The sequence below is a fragment of the Chamaea fasciata genome, unplaced genomic scaffold (genome assembly GCF_029207755.1).
Source record: "Chamaea fasciata isolate MVZ Bird 193981 ecotype frontalis unplaced genomic scaffold, bChaFas1.0.hap1 SCAF_2, whole genome shotgun sequence".
In the NCBI taxonomy this organism is placed as follows: Eukaryota; Metazoa; Chordata; class Aves; order Passeriformes; family Sylviidae; genus Chamaea; species Chamaea fasciata.
In genome coordinates, this window is record NW_027094087.1 from 116163194 (window position 1) to 116174897 (window position 11704).

General features: G+C 52.3%; 1 protein-coding gene across 1 annotated transcript; it reads left to right on the forward strand.

Annotated features, from left to right (window-relative positions):
• Positions 1-354: 354 nt before the first annotated feature.
• Positions 355-11288, forward strand: TMEM50B (transmembrane protein 50B). Its single transcript, XM_066177216.1, has 7 exons — positions 355-395; positions 5016-5285; positions 5971-6083; positions 6640-6707; positions 7369-7461; positions 8804-8861; positions 10609-11288. The coding sequence occupies exons 2-7, from the start codon at positions 5187-5189 to the stop codon at positions 10652-10654; spliced, it is 477 nt and encodes a 158-aa protein (XP_066033313.1). The 5' UTR covers positions 355-395; positions 5016-5186; the 3' UTR covers positions 10655-11288.
• The last annotated feature ends 416 nt before the right edge of the window (positions 11289-11704 follow it).

The following is an 11704-nucleotide window of genomic DNA, read 5'->3' on the forward strand; positions in this document are numbered from 1 at the left end:
ATTTAGGGGTGAAGTTTATCTCTTCCACCATGGGACCTGCCTGCATTGGCAATTGTGCTGTTGCCGTGAGGAGGGTCATTTGTGGCCGTGTGGGAGGCGGCTCCGGCTCTGAGGGGGCCGTGAGGGGGCGGCCATAGCGGGAAGGGCTCCGGCCGTGAGGGGAAGGGGGCGGGGCCTGCGAGGAAAGGCGGGAGCGCGTTGGCCCCGCCCCTTCCCACCCCGCCCCAAGCGGAAAGGGGCGGAGCGTGTTACGTGTAGCGCCGCATTGACCAATCACAGCGCTCCGCCCTCACCCGGCCCTCGGGTGACGCGCAGCTCTGGGTTGTGATTGGCCGGCAGGCGCGTCAGTCAGGGGGCTGTGTGCCCGCAGGCGGAAGCGGCTCGCCCAGGAGCGGGTACGTGCGGCCGCGCCGGGCCCGGCGGCACCGGCACCGGCACCGGCAGCGGGGGCTGGAGCGGGACGGGCACAGGGAGCGGGATGGGGAGCGGGAGCGGCACCGGGACGGACCCCCGGGAACACGGGCACGTCCCCGTGTGTCACGGCTTGTCCGGCCCTGAGGACGCGCCGCGGACAGTTGGGGTCTGGAGGTGAAGTTAAAGGGAAAATAATTTCGTGTTTTGTCTAAACAGAGATTTATTTGTTGGGGCCGCAGGAATTGCTGGCGGGGCTTTGGCTGCAGCGTGGGCTCGTGGCTCGTCGTGCCCCGTCACGCCCCGGTGCCATCGCGGGCTTCAGGGAATTGCCGAGTGGAGATTTTTTGTTCCCTGCCTCCTCGAGTCTTCAAACTTTAATAGCGCTCTTAAAGCCCCCTGTGCGGGCAGTTCTGGGGCTGGGCAGCGCATTCCTGTGAGGGGATAAACCATGGGTTGGGTTGGAGGGAGCTCAGAGCCCACCCAGTGCCACCCCTGCCACGGCAGGGACACCTCCCGCTGTCCCCAGTGTCCAGCCTGGCCTCGGGCACTGCCAGGGATCCAGGGGCCTCACAAGGAATTAAAATATAATTAGTGTCGCTTTTTAATAAGTTTGCCACACAGCCTCGTTTTTGTGTAAATTTCAGACTTCCTTTCTTTGCTCTTGCCTTTTTGTAATACTTAAAAATTAGACAGCAGAGGCCGATGCTGGGAAATGGGGAGAACGGGAAGTGAAACTGCAGGGAATGGCTGAAAAAAGTGGGAGAATGGCGGTGGGTGGAACGGAAATGTTCACATAAGCTCCTGGTGGACTTTTCGTCCTCTGTGCACGTGGGGGATGCGTGGCCTAAAGGACATTCTGATGAGTTCCTTGTGGAAGGTGCATCTCCTCCAAGGAAAACCTGAATGTTCTTCGTGACTTTACGTTTCTTCCCTTCCCCCTTCTGTCTTTTCCTCTCTCCTTTGGAAACAGGCAGTTCTGTTCTTTGCCAGCCCCATGATATTCCACATTAAGGCGTTTTCCTTTCTGCAGGCTTTTTGTATTTCCTTGCGACTGCTTTCACTATTTTTCTTCGAGCGAAATCAGCTCATCTGGGGAGAGAAAAGCTGATTTTCAGGTGAAAATGCTGAGCTGCTGCTGTGCTTTCTGTGCGCACAGCACACCGGTGGGGTTTAGTCTCGGTGCTGGCATCTGCCAGGGGCGGTTTTTGCAGCTCCAGTTGGGCTCACTTTGCTCACAGTCTCCACTTGGTTCCTGCAGGTGTGTTCTTGGAGTGAGGAATGTTCCTGCCTGCCCTTGGCAAAGGGGAGAAAGGGGAGGAGGCTGATGGTGGGCAGGGCGTTGAAGGACAGGGAATGCCAAAGGATTTCCTTGTTTCCTCCCTGGCAGCTCTGTGGGTGGAAGGGTTTAAACCAGACGGGGAGCTCTGCACCTTTATCCAGGTGGGAAATTCCAGCTGGAAGCATCTGCCTCCCCCAGGGGTGTGTGTGCAGGAGGTGCCTGGGCTGTCCCTGTGGGGACAAACTCCAGCCTGGCTCCTGTGCTGTCTGTGGGGCCTCAGCTTCACACTGGGGCTGGATTTTCTCAAATGCAGTTTGTTGTTTTCTTCCTTTTTTTCTGAGGGCGTTGAGAATTATGGATCATGGAGTGTTGGGGTTGGGAGGGACATTCAGTCCCACCCGGTGCCACCCCTGCCACGGCAGGGACACCTCCCACTGTCCCCAGTGTCCAGCCTGGCCTTGGGCACTGCCAGGGATCCAGGGGCAGCCACAGCAAATCTGGGAATTCCATCCCAGTCTCTCCCCACCCTCCCAGGGAAGGATTTTTTCTCAACATCCCACCAAGACTTGTCATTTCTCAGGTTGAAGCCATTCCCTGTGTCCTGTCCCTCCGTGCCTTGGGAATTGTCTCTCTCCAGGTTTCCTGGGGCTCCTTCAGGCCCTGCAAGGCCACCCTGAGCTCAGCCCAAAGCTTCTCCTGTCCAGGCTGAACAATCCCAGCTGTGCCAGCCTTTCCTCCCAGCAGAGCTGCTCCATCCCTCTGCTCATCCTGGAGCCTCCTCTGGGCTCTCTCCAGCAGCTCCATGTCCTCCCTGTGCTGGGCCCCGGGGCTGGGGCAGCTCTGCAGGTGGGGCCTCACCTGAGGGGGCCCAGGGGCACAATCCCAATCCCTTTCCTGATCCCAGTCCCTTTCCTCATCCCAATCCCTTTCCTACTTCTTGTTCCCCAGCCCAGGACACCTCTGGCTCTCTGCCTGTGCCCATTGTCACCTCGTGGCCCTTTGTTCCCACTGGGATGTCCTGCTGAGGTCCCTTGGGAGGGTCTCTTCCCTCCCCTCTAGCAGTGCATTCCTTTTCTGTGGCATATTAGATCCAGGATTTTGGAGCTGGATTTCTTGAACACCTTGTGAGGAGTGGCCCATCCCCTTTTGGGTTGTCCCTGTTCTGCGTTCAGGGTGCCCAGATTTGCTGTGGCTGCCCCTGGATCCCTGGCAGTGCCCAAGGCCAGGCTGGACACTGGGGACAGTGGGAGGTGTCCCTGCCATGGCAGGGGTGGCACTGGGTGGGATTTAAGGTCCTTCCAACCCAAACCATTCCAGGATTCCCTGTTTGCCTCTCCCAGGCAAGGCCCCTCAGCTCCACGGTGGGGTCTGCACCAGTTCCAGTGTGGCAGGGTGAGGAATTGGGAGGGGAAAGCAGGAATTGCTGCGGGAGAGGGGACAGGCACGGCTCTGCTCTGAAGAGGAACAAAGAAAGTCCAGCTGGAGCCACTGAAGAGTGGAAAATGAGGAAGGGCTTTCGGAGCAGTTGTCATTCAGCCCTGGGAGCTGGGCAAGGGGCTGAGCCTGGAGAAAAGGAGGCTCAGGGGGGACCTGGTGGCTCTGCACAAGTCCCTGCCAGGAGGGGACAGCCGGGGGGGTCGGGCTCTGCTCCCAGGGAACAGGGACAGGAGGAGAGGGAACGGCCTCGGGCTGGCCCAGGGCAGGCTCAGATTAGAGATTAAAAATGAAATTTCCCTGCCAGGGTGGTCTGGCCTTGGCAGGAGCTGCCCAGAGCAATGGAGTCCCTGTCCCAGGGAGTGCTCAGGAGGGGGATGTGGCCCTTGGGGACACGGTTCAGGGGTGCTGCTGGGTGGGACTGGGTGACCTCAAAGGGCTTTTCCCACCCTGATGATCCCGGGATTGTGTAGGAGCACAGCACTGGGATTCCCTGGGAGAGCTGTGGGATCCGTCCGCTGCCAGGGAAAGGTGGCGTTGAGGAGAATCACCAGACGGGCTGAGCCCAGATGCTGTGCTAATTAAAATAACTTTGGAATTGAGTGATTGATTCTAGTCTTTGAAGTGGCAGCACAAGTGTGGGTCTCTGGAGCTGGGCTCTGGAGGACAAACTTCTGGATCTTGCTCACGGGAGGTGACCCTGCGTTTGTAGCGTAGGCAAACTGTTTCTTGGTTGATTTTTGTTTTATTCCACTTCTTCTCGCTGCTGCTGTCAAGCTGACAATGTTCTCCCTCAGTCTGTGCCGTCACACAGTCGTGAAGGACATCTTTGTTAGTCTTTTCCAAAAGGCTGGGAATTAATTATGGCAGGCTGGGAAATGCAGAAGTTGACAATACCAGATGGAATTAGGATGGTGCTAAGAGCAGCTGTCAGTTAATTAACTTTGCTTTCCTCTTCCCGTGGCTGAAGTTCCCTGTGACCTTGTGTCTGTGTGCTCAGACCTTCCTTACCCTCAGAATCAGTGGATTTGCTGAGTTGGGCTCTTCTGCTCTGTGTTAAAAAGGGCACTAAATCCTATTATCTGTTGGGTTGGAGACTGGAAATTTAGTATTTAATCGAGATTCCTTGGCATGACTCAAAGACCGAGTTCTGCCATCAGCTGTTGGGTTGTGTGGTGATTTTTCTCTTGTGGTTCTGTGTTTATAGCTCCATGCAGCATCAGTAGAGTTTATCATGGAATGGTTTGGGTTGGGAGGGCTTTAAAACAATCTCGTTCCCTCTCCTGCCGTGGGCGGGGCAAATTCCACTGGAAGGTTCTCCGTGAAAACCTGAATTCTGTAAAAACCCCCAGACTGTAACTCATGAGAGTTGTCCAGCATCTCGAGAGGTTCCTGGTTGATCCTGGTGCCTTGAGAGGCTCCCTAGAACAGAGGCTGCACAGAGGTAAAGGAATTAAGTGGGGATTTATTGAAGGCCCTCAAAGGATACACCTTGGGTGGTACGAGAGTTTTCCGGGGCTGCACCCGAGATGGACAGTGGGTCATGAGTTTTCACATGATTATCAGTTTTGGTCCATTTCCATATTGGGGTTAATTGTCCAATTACAGCTTCAGGTGATGCAGTCCCACCCTCCCAGTTTGCTCTCCTCAATTCGCCCTTTGCGCTTTTCTACTTTTTCCTGAAGCCGCAGCGGTGCCCTTGGCTCTGGGGCTGGAAAAGGATTGTTTTGTCTGACTGAGCCGTGAGGAGAACCGCGTAACGCTTTGTGTGAAGTTCAGAATTCTGTCCCAATGCAGTTACAGAATCTAGTAAATACAGAAATCATAGGGAACACGAAAGCTGGAGCTTCAGGCACCACTGCTGAGCTCCCCCTTGGCTGTGTTCCAGGCTCTCCGGAGCGGCTGCTGATGGAAGAGCCCAGCAGGGAGTGCCGAGGCAGCGGGGCAGCCTGAGCCGTGCCCAGGGCAGGCGGAGCCGTGGCCAGGGCGCTGCCCCCGTGTCCTGGGCGCTGTCAGCTGTGTCCTGAGCAGTCAGCTGTGGGCAGTCTGAGCCGTGGCCATGGCAGGGTTCCTGGACAACTTCCGCTGGCCGGAGTGCGAGTGCATCGACTGGAGCGAGCGCCGCAACGCCGTCGCCTCCATCGTGGCCGGGGTGCTGGTGAGTGACCTGGGGAGCCACACACAGGCCTCGCTCGTGCCTCAGGTCCTGCCACTTCTCCCCCTTGACTTCCCCCAAATCCAGCCTCTTCCTTCCACGGCTCGCTGTGGGGTTGCCAGCGGCGTTTTCGCGAGTCCTGTGACGCTGCTGAACCGTTTTCTCTTCTTGAGAAGAAATTCCCCGTGGGTTTCCTGTGGAATTGGCTGTGTTAGAGCTGCTCTGTTCTGCTTCATCTCCCTCTCGTGTGGGTTTGGAGTCTGGAGTCTTGTTCCGAAGGGGAACAAAGGACAGGGAATTCCGCAGAAATTGCACTGGGAATTTCATAGAACCCCGGAAGGGTTTGGGTTTGGACATCACAGCCCACCCAGTGCCACCCCCTTCCCACCACCTCCCACTGTCCCAGGCTGCTCCTTGGGCACTGCCAGGGATCCAGGAGCAGCCCCAGCTGCTCTGGGCATTAATTTATCCACACCCCACTCCTCCGTTTGAACGGGAGCTGTGGCTGATTCCCAAACACTCCTCTGCGAACAGGAACGCTGAGGTTTCTGCGGCCCATGGGGACACACTTGAACCACTTCCCAGGAAAACTGGTGTTTGTTAGGAGCCAGCCAAGCCAGTGCGGCCCAGAGCAGCTGGCTGTGGCTGTGCCGTGCCCCCCCAGGCTCACCCCCTGTGCTGTGGCCAGTTTTTCACAGGCTGGTGGATCATGATCGACGCCGCCGTGGTTTATCCCAAGCCGGAGCAGCTGAACCACGCCTTCCACACCTGCGGGGTCTTCTCCACGCTGGCCTTCTTCATGTGAGTGCTGCACACAGGGGGGGCCTCAGCACAGAACCAGCAGGAACTAATCCAGGCCCTGCTGACAGGGCGTTCAGCGTGGATAAATCCGGGAATCAGGGAATGGGGTGGGTTGGGAGGGAGCGTAAAACCCACCCAGTGCCACGGCAGGGACACCTCCCACTGTCCCAGGCTGCTCCAAGCTTGGGCACTGCCAGGGATGGGGAATCCAATACTTCCCTCAGTATTGAACAATTGACTGCATTTCCCTTTGCTTTTACAATTTTTTACAGCTCTTCCTTGCCTAAAACTTCCTCAGATGGAAGGGAGAACAGTAGCCTGGCTTGTGTCATGAAGATGTAAATAAAAGTAACAACTCTTATGAATCATCCAATATTGGCAAGGAAGAAAAGGGAAGATTTGGGATTTGTGGCTATACAGATTGCCAGGGAATTTTCCCAGAATTTGTCACATCTTAAAAAAAAACCCAACAGAAAAACCCCTTGGGGTTTAACTTGTAACTCTCCACTGAATTTCTGTAATCTGAAGTGAATCCAATTTTTTTTTTTGTCCCCAGGATAAATGCTGTATCGAATGCACAGGTGAGAGGAGACAGCTACAGTGATGGATGCTTAGGGAGAACAGGTAAATTATCTGCACAAATCCTGCTCAGATGAAGCATTTACTTGCTGGGTTTGTTTGGGTTTTTTTTTCCCCACGTGGTGGTGAAAGAAATAATCAGAAGATTAAAGAGTAGGAGAGAACTTCTGTGAATTAATTTCTGTACAGAATTATCCCTTGGAGACAAGTGCCGGCTTTGTTTAAAAGGGAACTCGGTGAAATTCAACTTGCTGGACGTCTTGGCTCCCTGAACTTTCCCTGCAAATCCTGGATAGTTGCTGGGAGAAGTCAGTTCCTGCCTGGGGGGGGATGGCTCTGGAGCAGGCATTCCCCAGGGATGTGTCACAAACCTTTCCATTTCCTCTGTGTCACTGCTGTGGGTGTCTCTGGACCTGCTGTCCTCTCTGCTGCCATTCATAATTCCCTTTCTATTTCCCACGTGGATCCCAGCAGCCTTCTCCATGGGATTTGTCAATCTGGAGGGATTTGCTGCTATTTGAAGTGGCCTGTGGTGCTTTTTTTATTGTGTCGTTCACGATCCAGCTGCAGTGAAGCTTTGCACAGGAATATTTTTTGGATTTTATCCTTGATCCTTGGGTTTAACCCTTTGTGCCTTTAGTGAGATCATGTATCCCATCCTCCCTGGCCCTCTGGATAAAACTCCACATTTCCCTCTCCCCTGCAGGGGCCCGGATCTGGCTCTTCATCGGCTTCATGTTGATGTTTGGATCCCTCATTGCTTCCATGTGGATCCTCTTTGGAGCATACGTTACACAGAGTGAGTTGGGATATCTCCTCCTCTAGGAAAGTGCTTTTTCTTGCCAGCTTTTGGGTAGGGAATCCACAGGGATGGAAGCCTGTGGTCTCTGGAAAATCCGAGCCACGGCATCCAGGTTTTAGTCTGAGACTGATGCTGGAATCTCCTGTTAAACCCAGCTCCCAGTAACTGGAATATATCCTGTTAAATCCAGCTCCCAGTAACTGGCATCTCCTGTTAAATCCAACTCCCAGTTACTGGAATATCATGGTAAATAAATATTTTATTACTTATTTATTAAACTGGAATATATCCTGTTAAATCCAGCTCCCAGTAACTGGAATATCCTGTTAAACCCAGCACCCAGTAGCTGGAATATATCCTGTTAAATCCAGCTCCCAGTAGCTGGAATCTCCTGTTAAACCCAGCTCCCGGTAACTGGAGTCTCCTGTTAAACCCAGCTCCCAGTAGCTGGAATATATCCTGTTAAACCCAGCTCCCAGTAGCTGGAATATATCCTGTTAAACCCAGCTCCCAGTACTGGAATCTCCTGTTAAACCCAGCTCCCAGTAGCTGGAATCTCCTGTTAAACCCAGCTCCCAGTACTGGAGTCTCCTGTTAAACCCAGCTCCCAGTACTGGAATCTCCTGTTAAACCCAGCTCCCAGTACTGGAATCTCCTGTTAAACCCAGCTCCCAGTACTGGAATCTCCTGTTAAACCCAGCTCCCGGTAACTGGAGTCTCCTGTTAAACCCAGCTCCCAGTAGCTGGAATATATCCTGTTAAACCCAGCTCCCAGTACTGGAGTCTCCTGTTAAACCCAGCTCCCAGTACTGGAATCTCCTGTTAAACCCAGCTCCCAGTAACTGGAATATCCTGTTAAACCCAGCACCCAGTAGCTGGAATCTCCTGTTAAACCCAGCTCCCAGTACTGGAATCTCCTGTTAAACCCAGCTCCCAGTAACTGGAATCTCCTGTTAAACCCAGCTCCCAGTAGCTGGAGTCTCCTGTTAAACCCAGCTCCCAGTACTGGAGTCTCCTGTTAAACCCAGCTCCCAGTAGCTGGAATATCCTGTTAAACCCAGCTCCCGGTAGCTGGAATCTCCTCTTAAACCCAGCTCCTGGTAGCTGGACTCTCCTGTCAAACCCAGCTCCCAGTAGCTGGAATCTCCTGTCAAACCCAGCTCCCAGTAACTGGAATCTCCTGTCAAACCCAGCTCCCAGTAGCTGGAATCTCCTGTCAAACCCAGCTCCCAGAAGCTGGAATCTCCTGTCAAACCCAGCTCCCAGTAGCTGGAGTCTCCTGTTAAGCCCCGCTGCCAGAACGAAAGAACTGAGTGTTCCCTCTGTTCCTCCTCTGCAGACACTAACGTGTACCCTGGATTAGCAGTGTTTTTCCAGAATGCATTAATATTTTTCAGGTAAGTTACCTGGGCAAATCCCCCTCCTCCCAAACGGACTTCCCTGCTTCATTACCTTGATCCCCCTGGAAAAGCAGCTCTGCTTCCTACTCCCTTTGCTGCAGAGCTTAGGAAGCAGCTTTGATTTGCCCCTGCCCAGGCTCTTTGCTCCCTCACGCTCCCGTTGGCCCGGCGGGGTCTGCTCCCCCTGGATGCAGAGCTCTGGAATGTGGGTGGCCAGGGATGCCCAGGGTGTTCTGGGATGAGGGATTGCCAGTGCCTTTGGAAAACGACAATCATTCACCTCTGTCCTGCAATCCCTTGGCTCCCCTCCCAGCAGAGCCAGCTGGGGGATTCAATTCCCCTTTTCCCAGAGTGTTCCACACCAATGGCTCAGTTCTCTGCTCCTTGATATTCCCTGGATTTCCTTTCCCTGGCTGAGCTTGCAGTTAGAAAGAGTGCTAATTCCTTTTTCCGGCGTGTTCTGTACCAGCACACTGGATTTATTTCAAATAATATTGTTAAATCCATCATGTAAAGTCGATTTGGAGTCTCTAATAACTCCTTTTAGGTGTGGAATGCGTTTTGCAATCCATGGATTTTATTAATAAAAGGCCCTGATGATGTTAAGCACTGTCAGTTCCACGATCAGGCACTGAAAGTTTCTTTCTTTCCTTTCTTTCCTTTCCTTCCTTTCCTTCCTTTCCTTCCTTTCCTTCCTTTCCTTCCTTTCCTTCCTTTCCTTCCTTTCCTTCCTTTCCTTCCTTTCTTTCCTTTCCTTCCTTTCCTTCCTTTCCTTCCTTTCCTTCCTTTCCTTCCTTTCCTTCCTTTCCTTCCTTTCCTTCCTTTCCTTCCTTTCCTTCCTTTCCTTCCTTTCCTTCCTTTCCTTCCTTTCCTTCCTTTTCTTTTTTTTCTTTCTTTCTTTTCCTGGCTGATCCTTTTTCCTTCCAGCCCCTCAGCAGATGCTTTGCAGTGCTCTGGCTCTGGGGAACGAGGGATATTCCTGCAGGAAACAGCAGCTCCTAAATCCCCTCTGGGATTGAACAGGGAAAGTGCTGAAGGCAGATTTTGTGCCTGAAATTTTTAGTCTTATTTAGAATCCCAGAAGGGTTTGGGTTGGAAGGGACCTTAAATCCCACCCAGTGCCACCTGGGCAGGGACACCTCCCACTGTCCCCAGTGTCCAACCTGGCCTTGGGCACTGCCAGGGATCCAGGGGCAGCCACAACATGTGGAATTTTGGAAATCAAGTTGTGACCTGGATCTGATTCTCTACCACCGGCTTAATGTTCTTTCTGATTTGTTCATAAAAAATGGAATTGTTTAGGTTTTACCCCAGCACATGCTGTCATGCTGAGCTGGATCCCTGGTGCCAGAGTGAGGCTTGCTCCTCTGGACTCCTTGAATTTCATAAATCCCTTCTTTCCCACAAGGGAAATGGTAAAAAAATCAAGTAAAGGATGGTAAAAAAATCAAGTAAAGGATGGTAAAAAAATCAAGTAAAGGATGGAAATAAATCAAATAAAGGATGGAAATAAATCAAATAAAGGATGGTAATGAATCTAGTAAAGGGCTGTGAAACTGGGTGGGTTTCTGTTCCACATGCAAAGGAAACCAAATCTAAACACCAACCCCAAATCCTGATCTGACTGAAACGTCAGGGCTGGGCTGTTGCTTCGCACAGGACAAGATTTAAGGGTACTGTTAGAATTACCTTACGTGTGGCCCGATTTTTATTTCTCCTCTGTGTTTTGTTTCTTTCCCCCCAGCACTCTGATCTACAAGTTTGGGAGAACAGAAGAGCTGTGGGGCTGAGCTCTCCGCTGGCCTGCTCCACGGCTGCCACGTGGTTCTTGTCTGTAGATAATTCCCACTCCTTCGTCCCTGGCTTGCTTCCCAAAGCGGTGGAACCGAGACAACTCCAGGCTCTGCCCGAAGCTCCTCTGTTCCCAGGACACTTGTGAATATGTACATAGGACTGTACCTAGCACTTGAAAGGGAATGAAACCAGGCTTTCCTGCTGGAATCTCCACGGCTTCCCATCAGTTCCATCTTCCAGAGCTCCACCTGTGTCCCAGTTTCAGTGAACAGTTAGTGAGCAGACAGGACAGAGCCCGTCCCCACAGTGGGGGATTCTGCTGGGAAAAGAGCTGATTTTAAGGATTTTATATTATTGTTCAGGTAAATATAAAGTAGCTTTTTTTTTTTTTTTCCCCTCCTCTTTCTTCTTTTGGTAAAAGGTTCTGGGTTTTTAAGCAAATCCCTACACTCAGCAGGTTGTGCATGGCAAAGCAAAGTATTCCCGACTTGTGATGGCTCTGGCACAAAAGGACGTTTGCTGGCACACCACAGTCCTTGGAATTAATTTCATGCTGCTCGGTGTAAGAGATACCAGTTGGTATTTACTGTATTTCCTGATATTAGAATAAAAAAAACCCAACAAAACAAACCCTCCAACAAACTGATGCCAGTTGTACTTGATGTAGCAACAAGCGAGTCAGAGCAGTGTCTGACAAAGGAGTTTTCCCGACCTCTTCCCTCTGCTTAAAAGGAACTGGGGTCTGGATGGATTTATTGCTCACAGCCCAACCTTGTAATGATTTCAATAAATTCTAGGAGTGCCTCACACCCAGTTTTAGGGCTGCTATTACCCCAGTTGTGTTTATCTCTTACAATTCATGGCCGTTTCCATTAATGACTTACTGAAATCCAGTCTCATCTCAGTGGAGTGGAACAGAAAGTGAGGCTGAGGATGTTTGATACCCCCGGCGTGCTCCTGTAGATCCATTTGCTGGGGGTGAGCCCTCCTCATAAATTCTCTGTGGTTTTTACAGCATTTGCCTCTCCCCTGCCTCCCGAGGCTTT

What these genes read in the sequence shown, in the direction of transcription:
- TMEM50B (XM_066177216.1), top strand. Translation starts at nt 5,187, where the DNA reads ATGGCAGGGTTCCTGGACAACTTCCGCTGGCCGGAGTGCGAGTGCATC. An exon ending in TGGATGCTTAGGGAGAACAG is followed by an intron (nt 6,708 to 7,368) that starts GTAAATTATCTG and finishes TCTCCCCTGCAG; the next exon opens with GGGCCCGGATCTGGCTCTTC. An exon ending in TGGAGCATACGTTACACAGA is followed by an intron (nt 7,462 to 8,803) that starts GTGAGTTGGGAT and finishes CCTCCTCTGCAG; the next exon opens with ACACTAACGTGTACCCTGGA.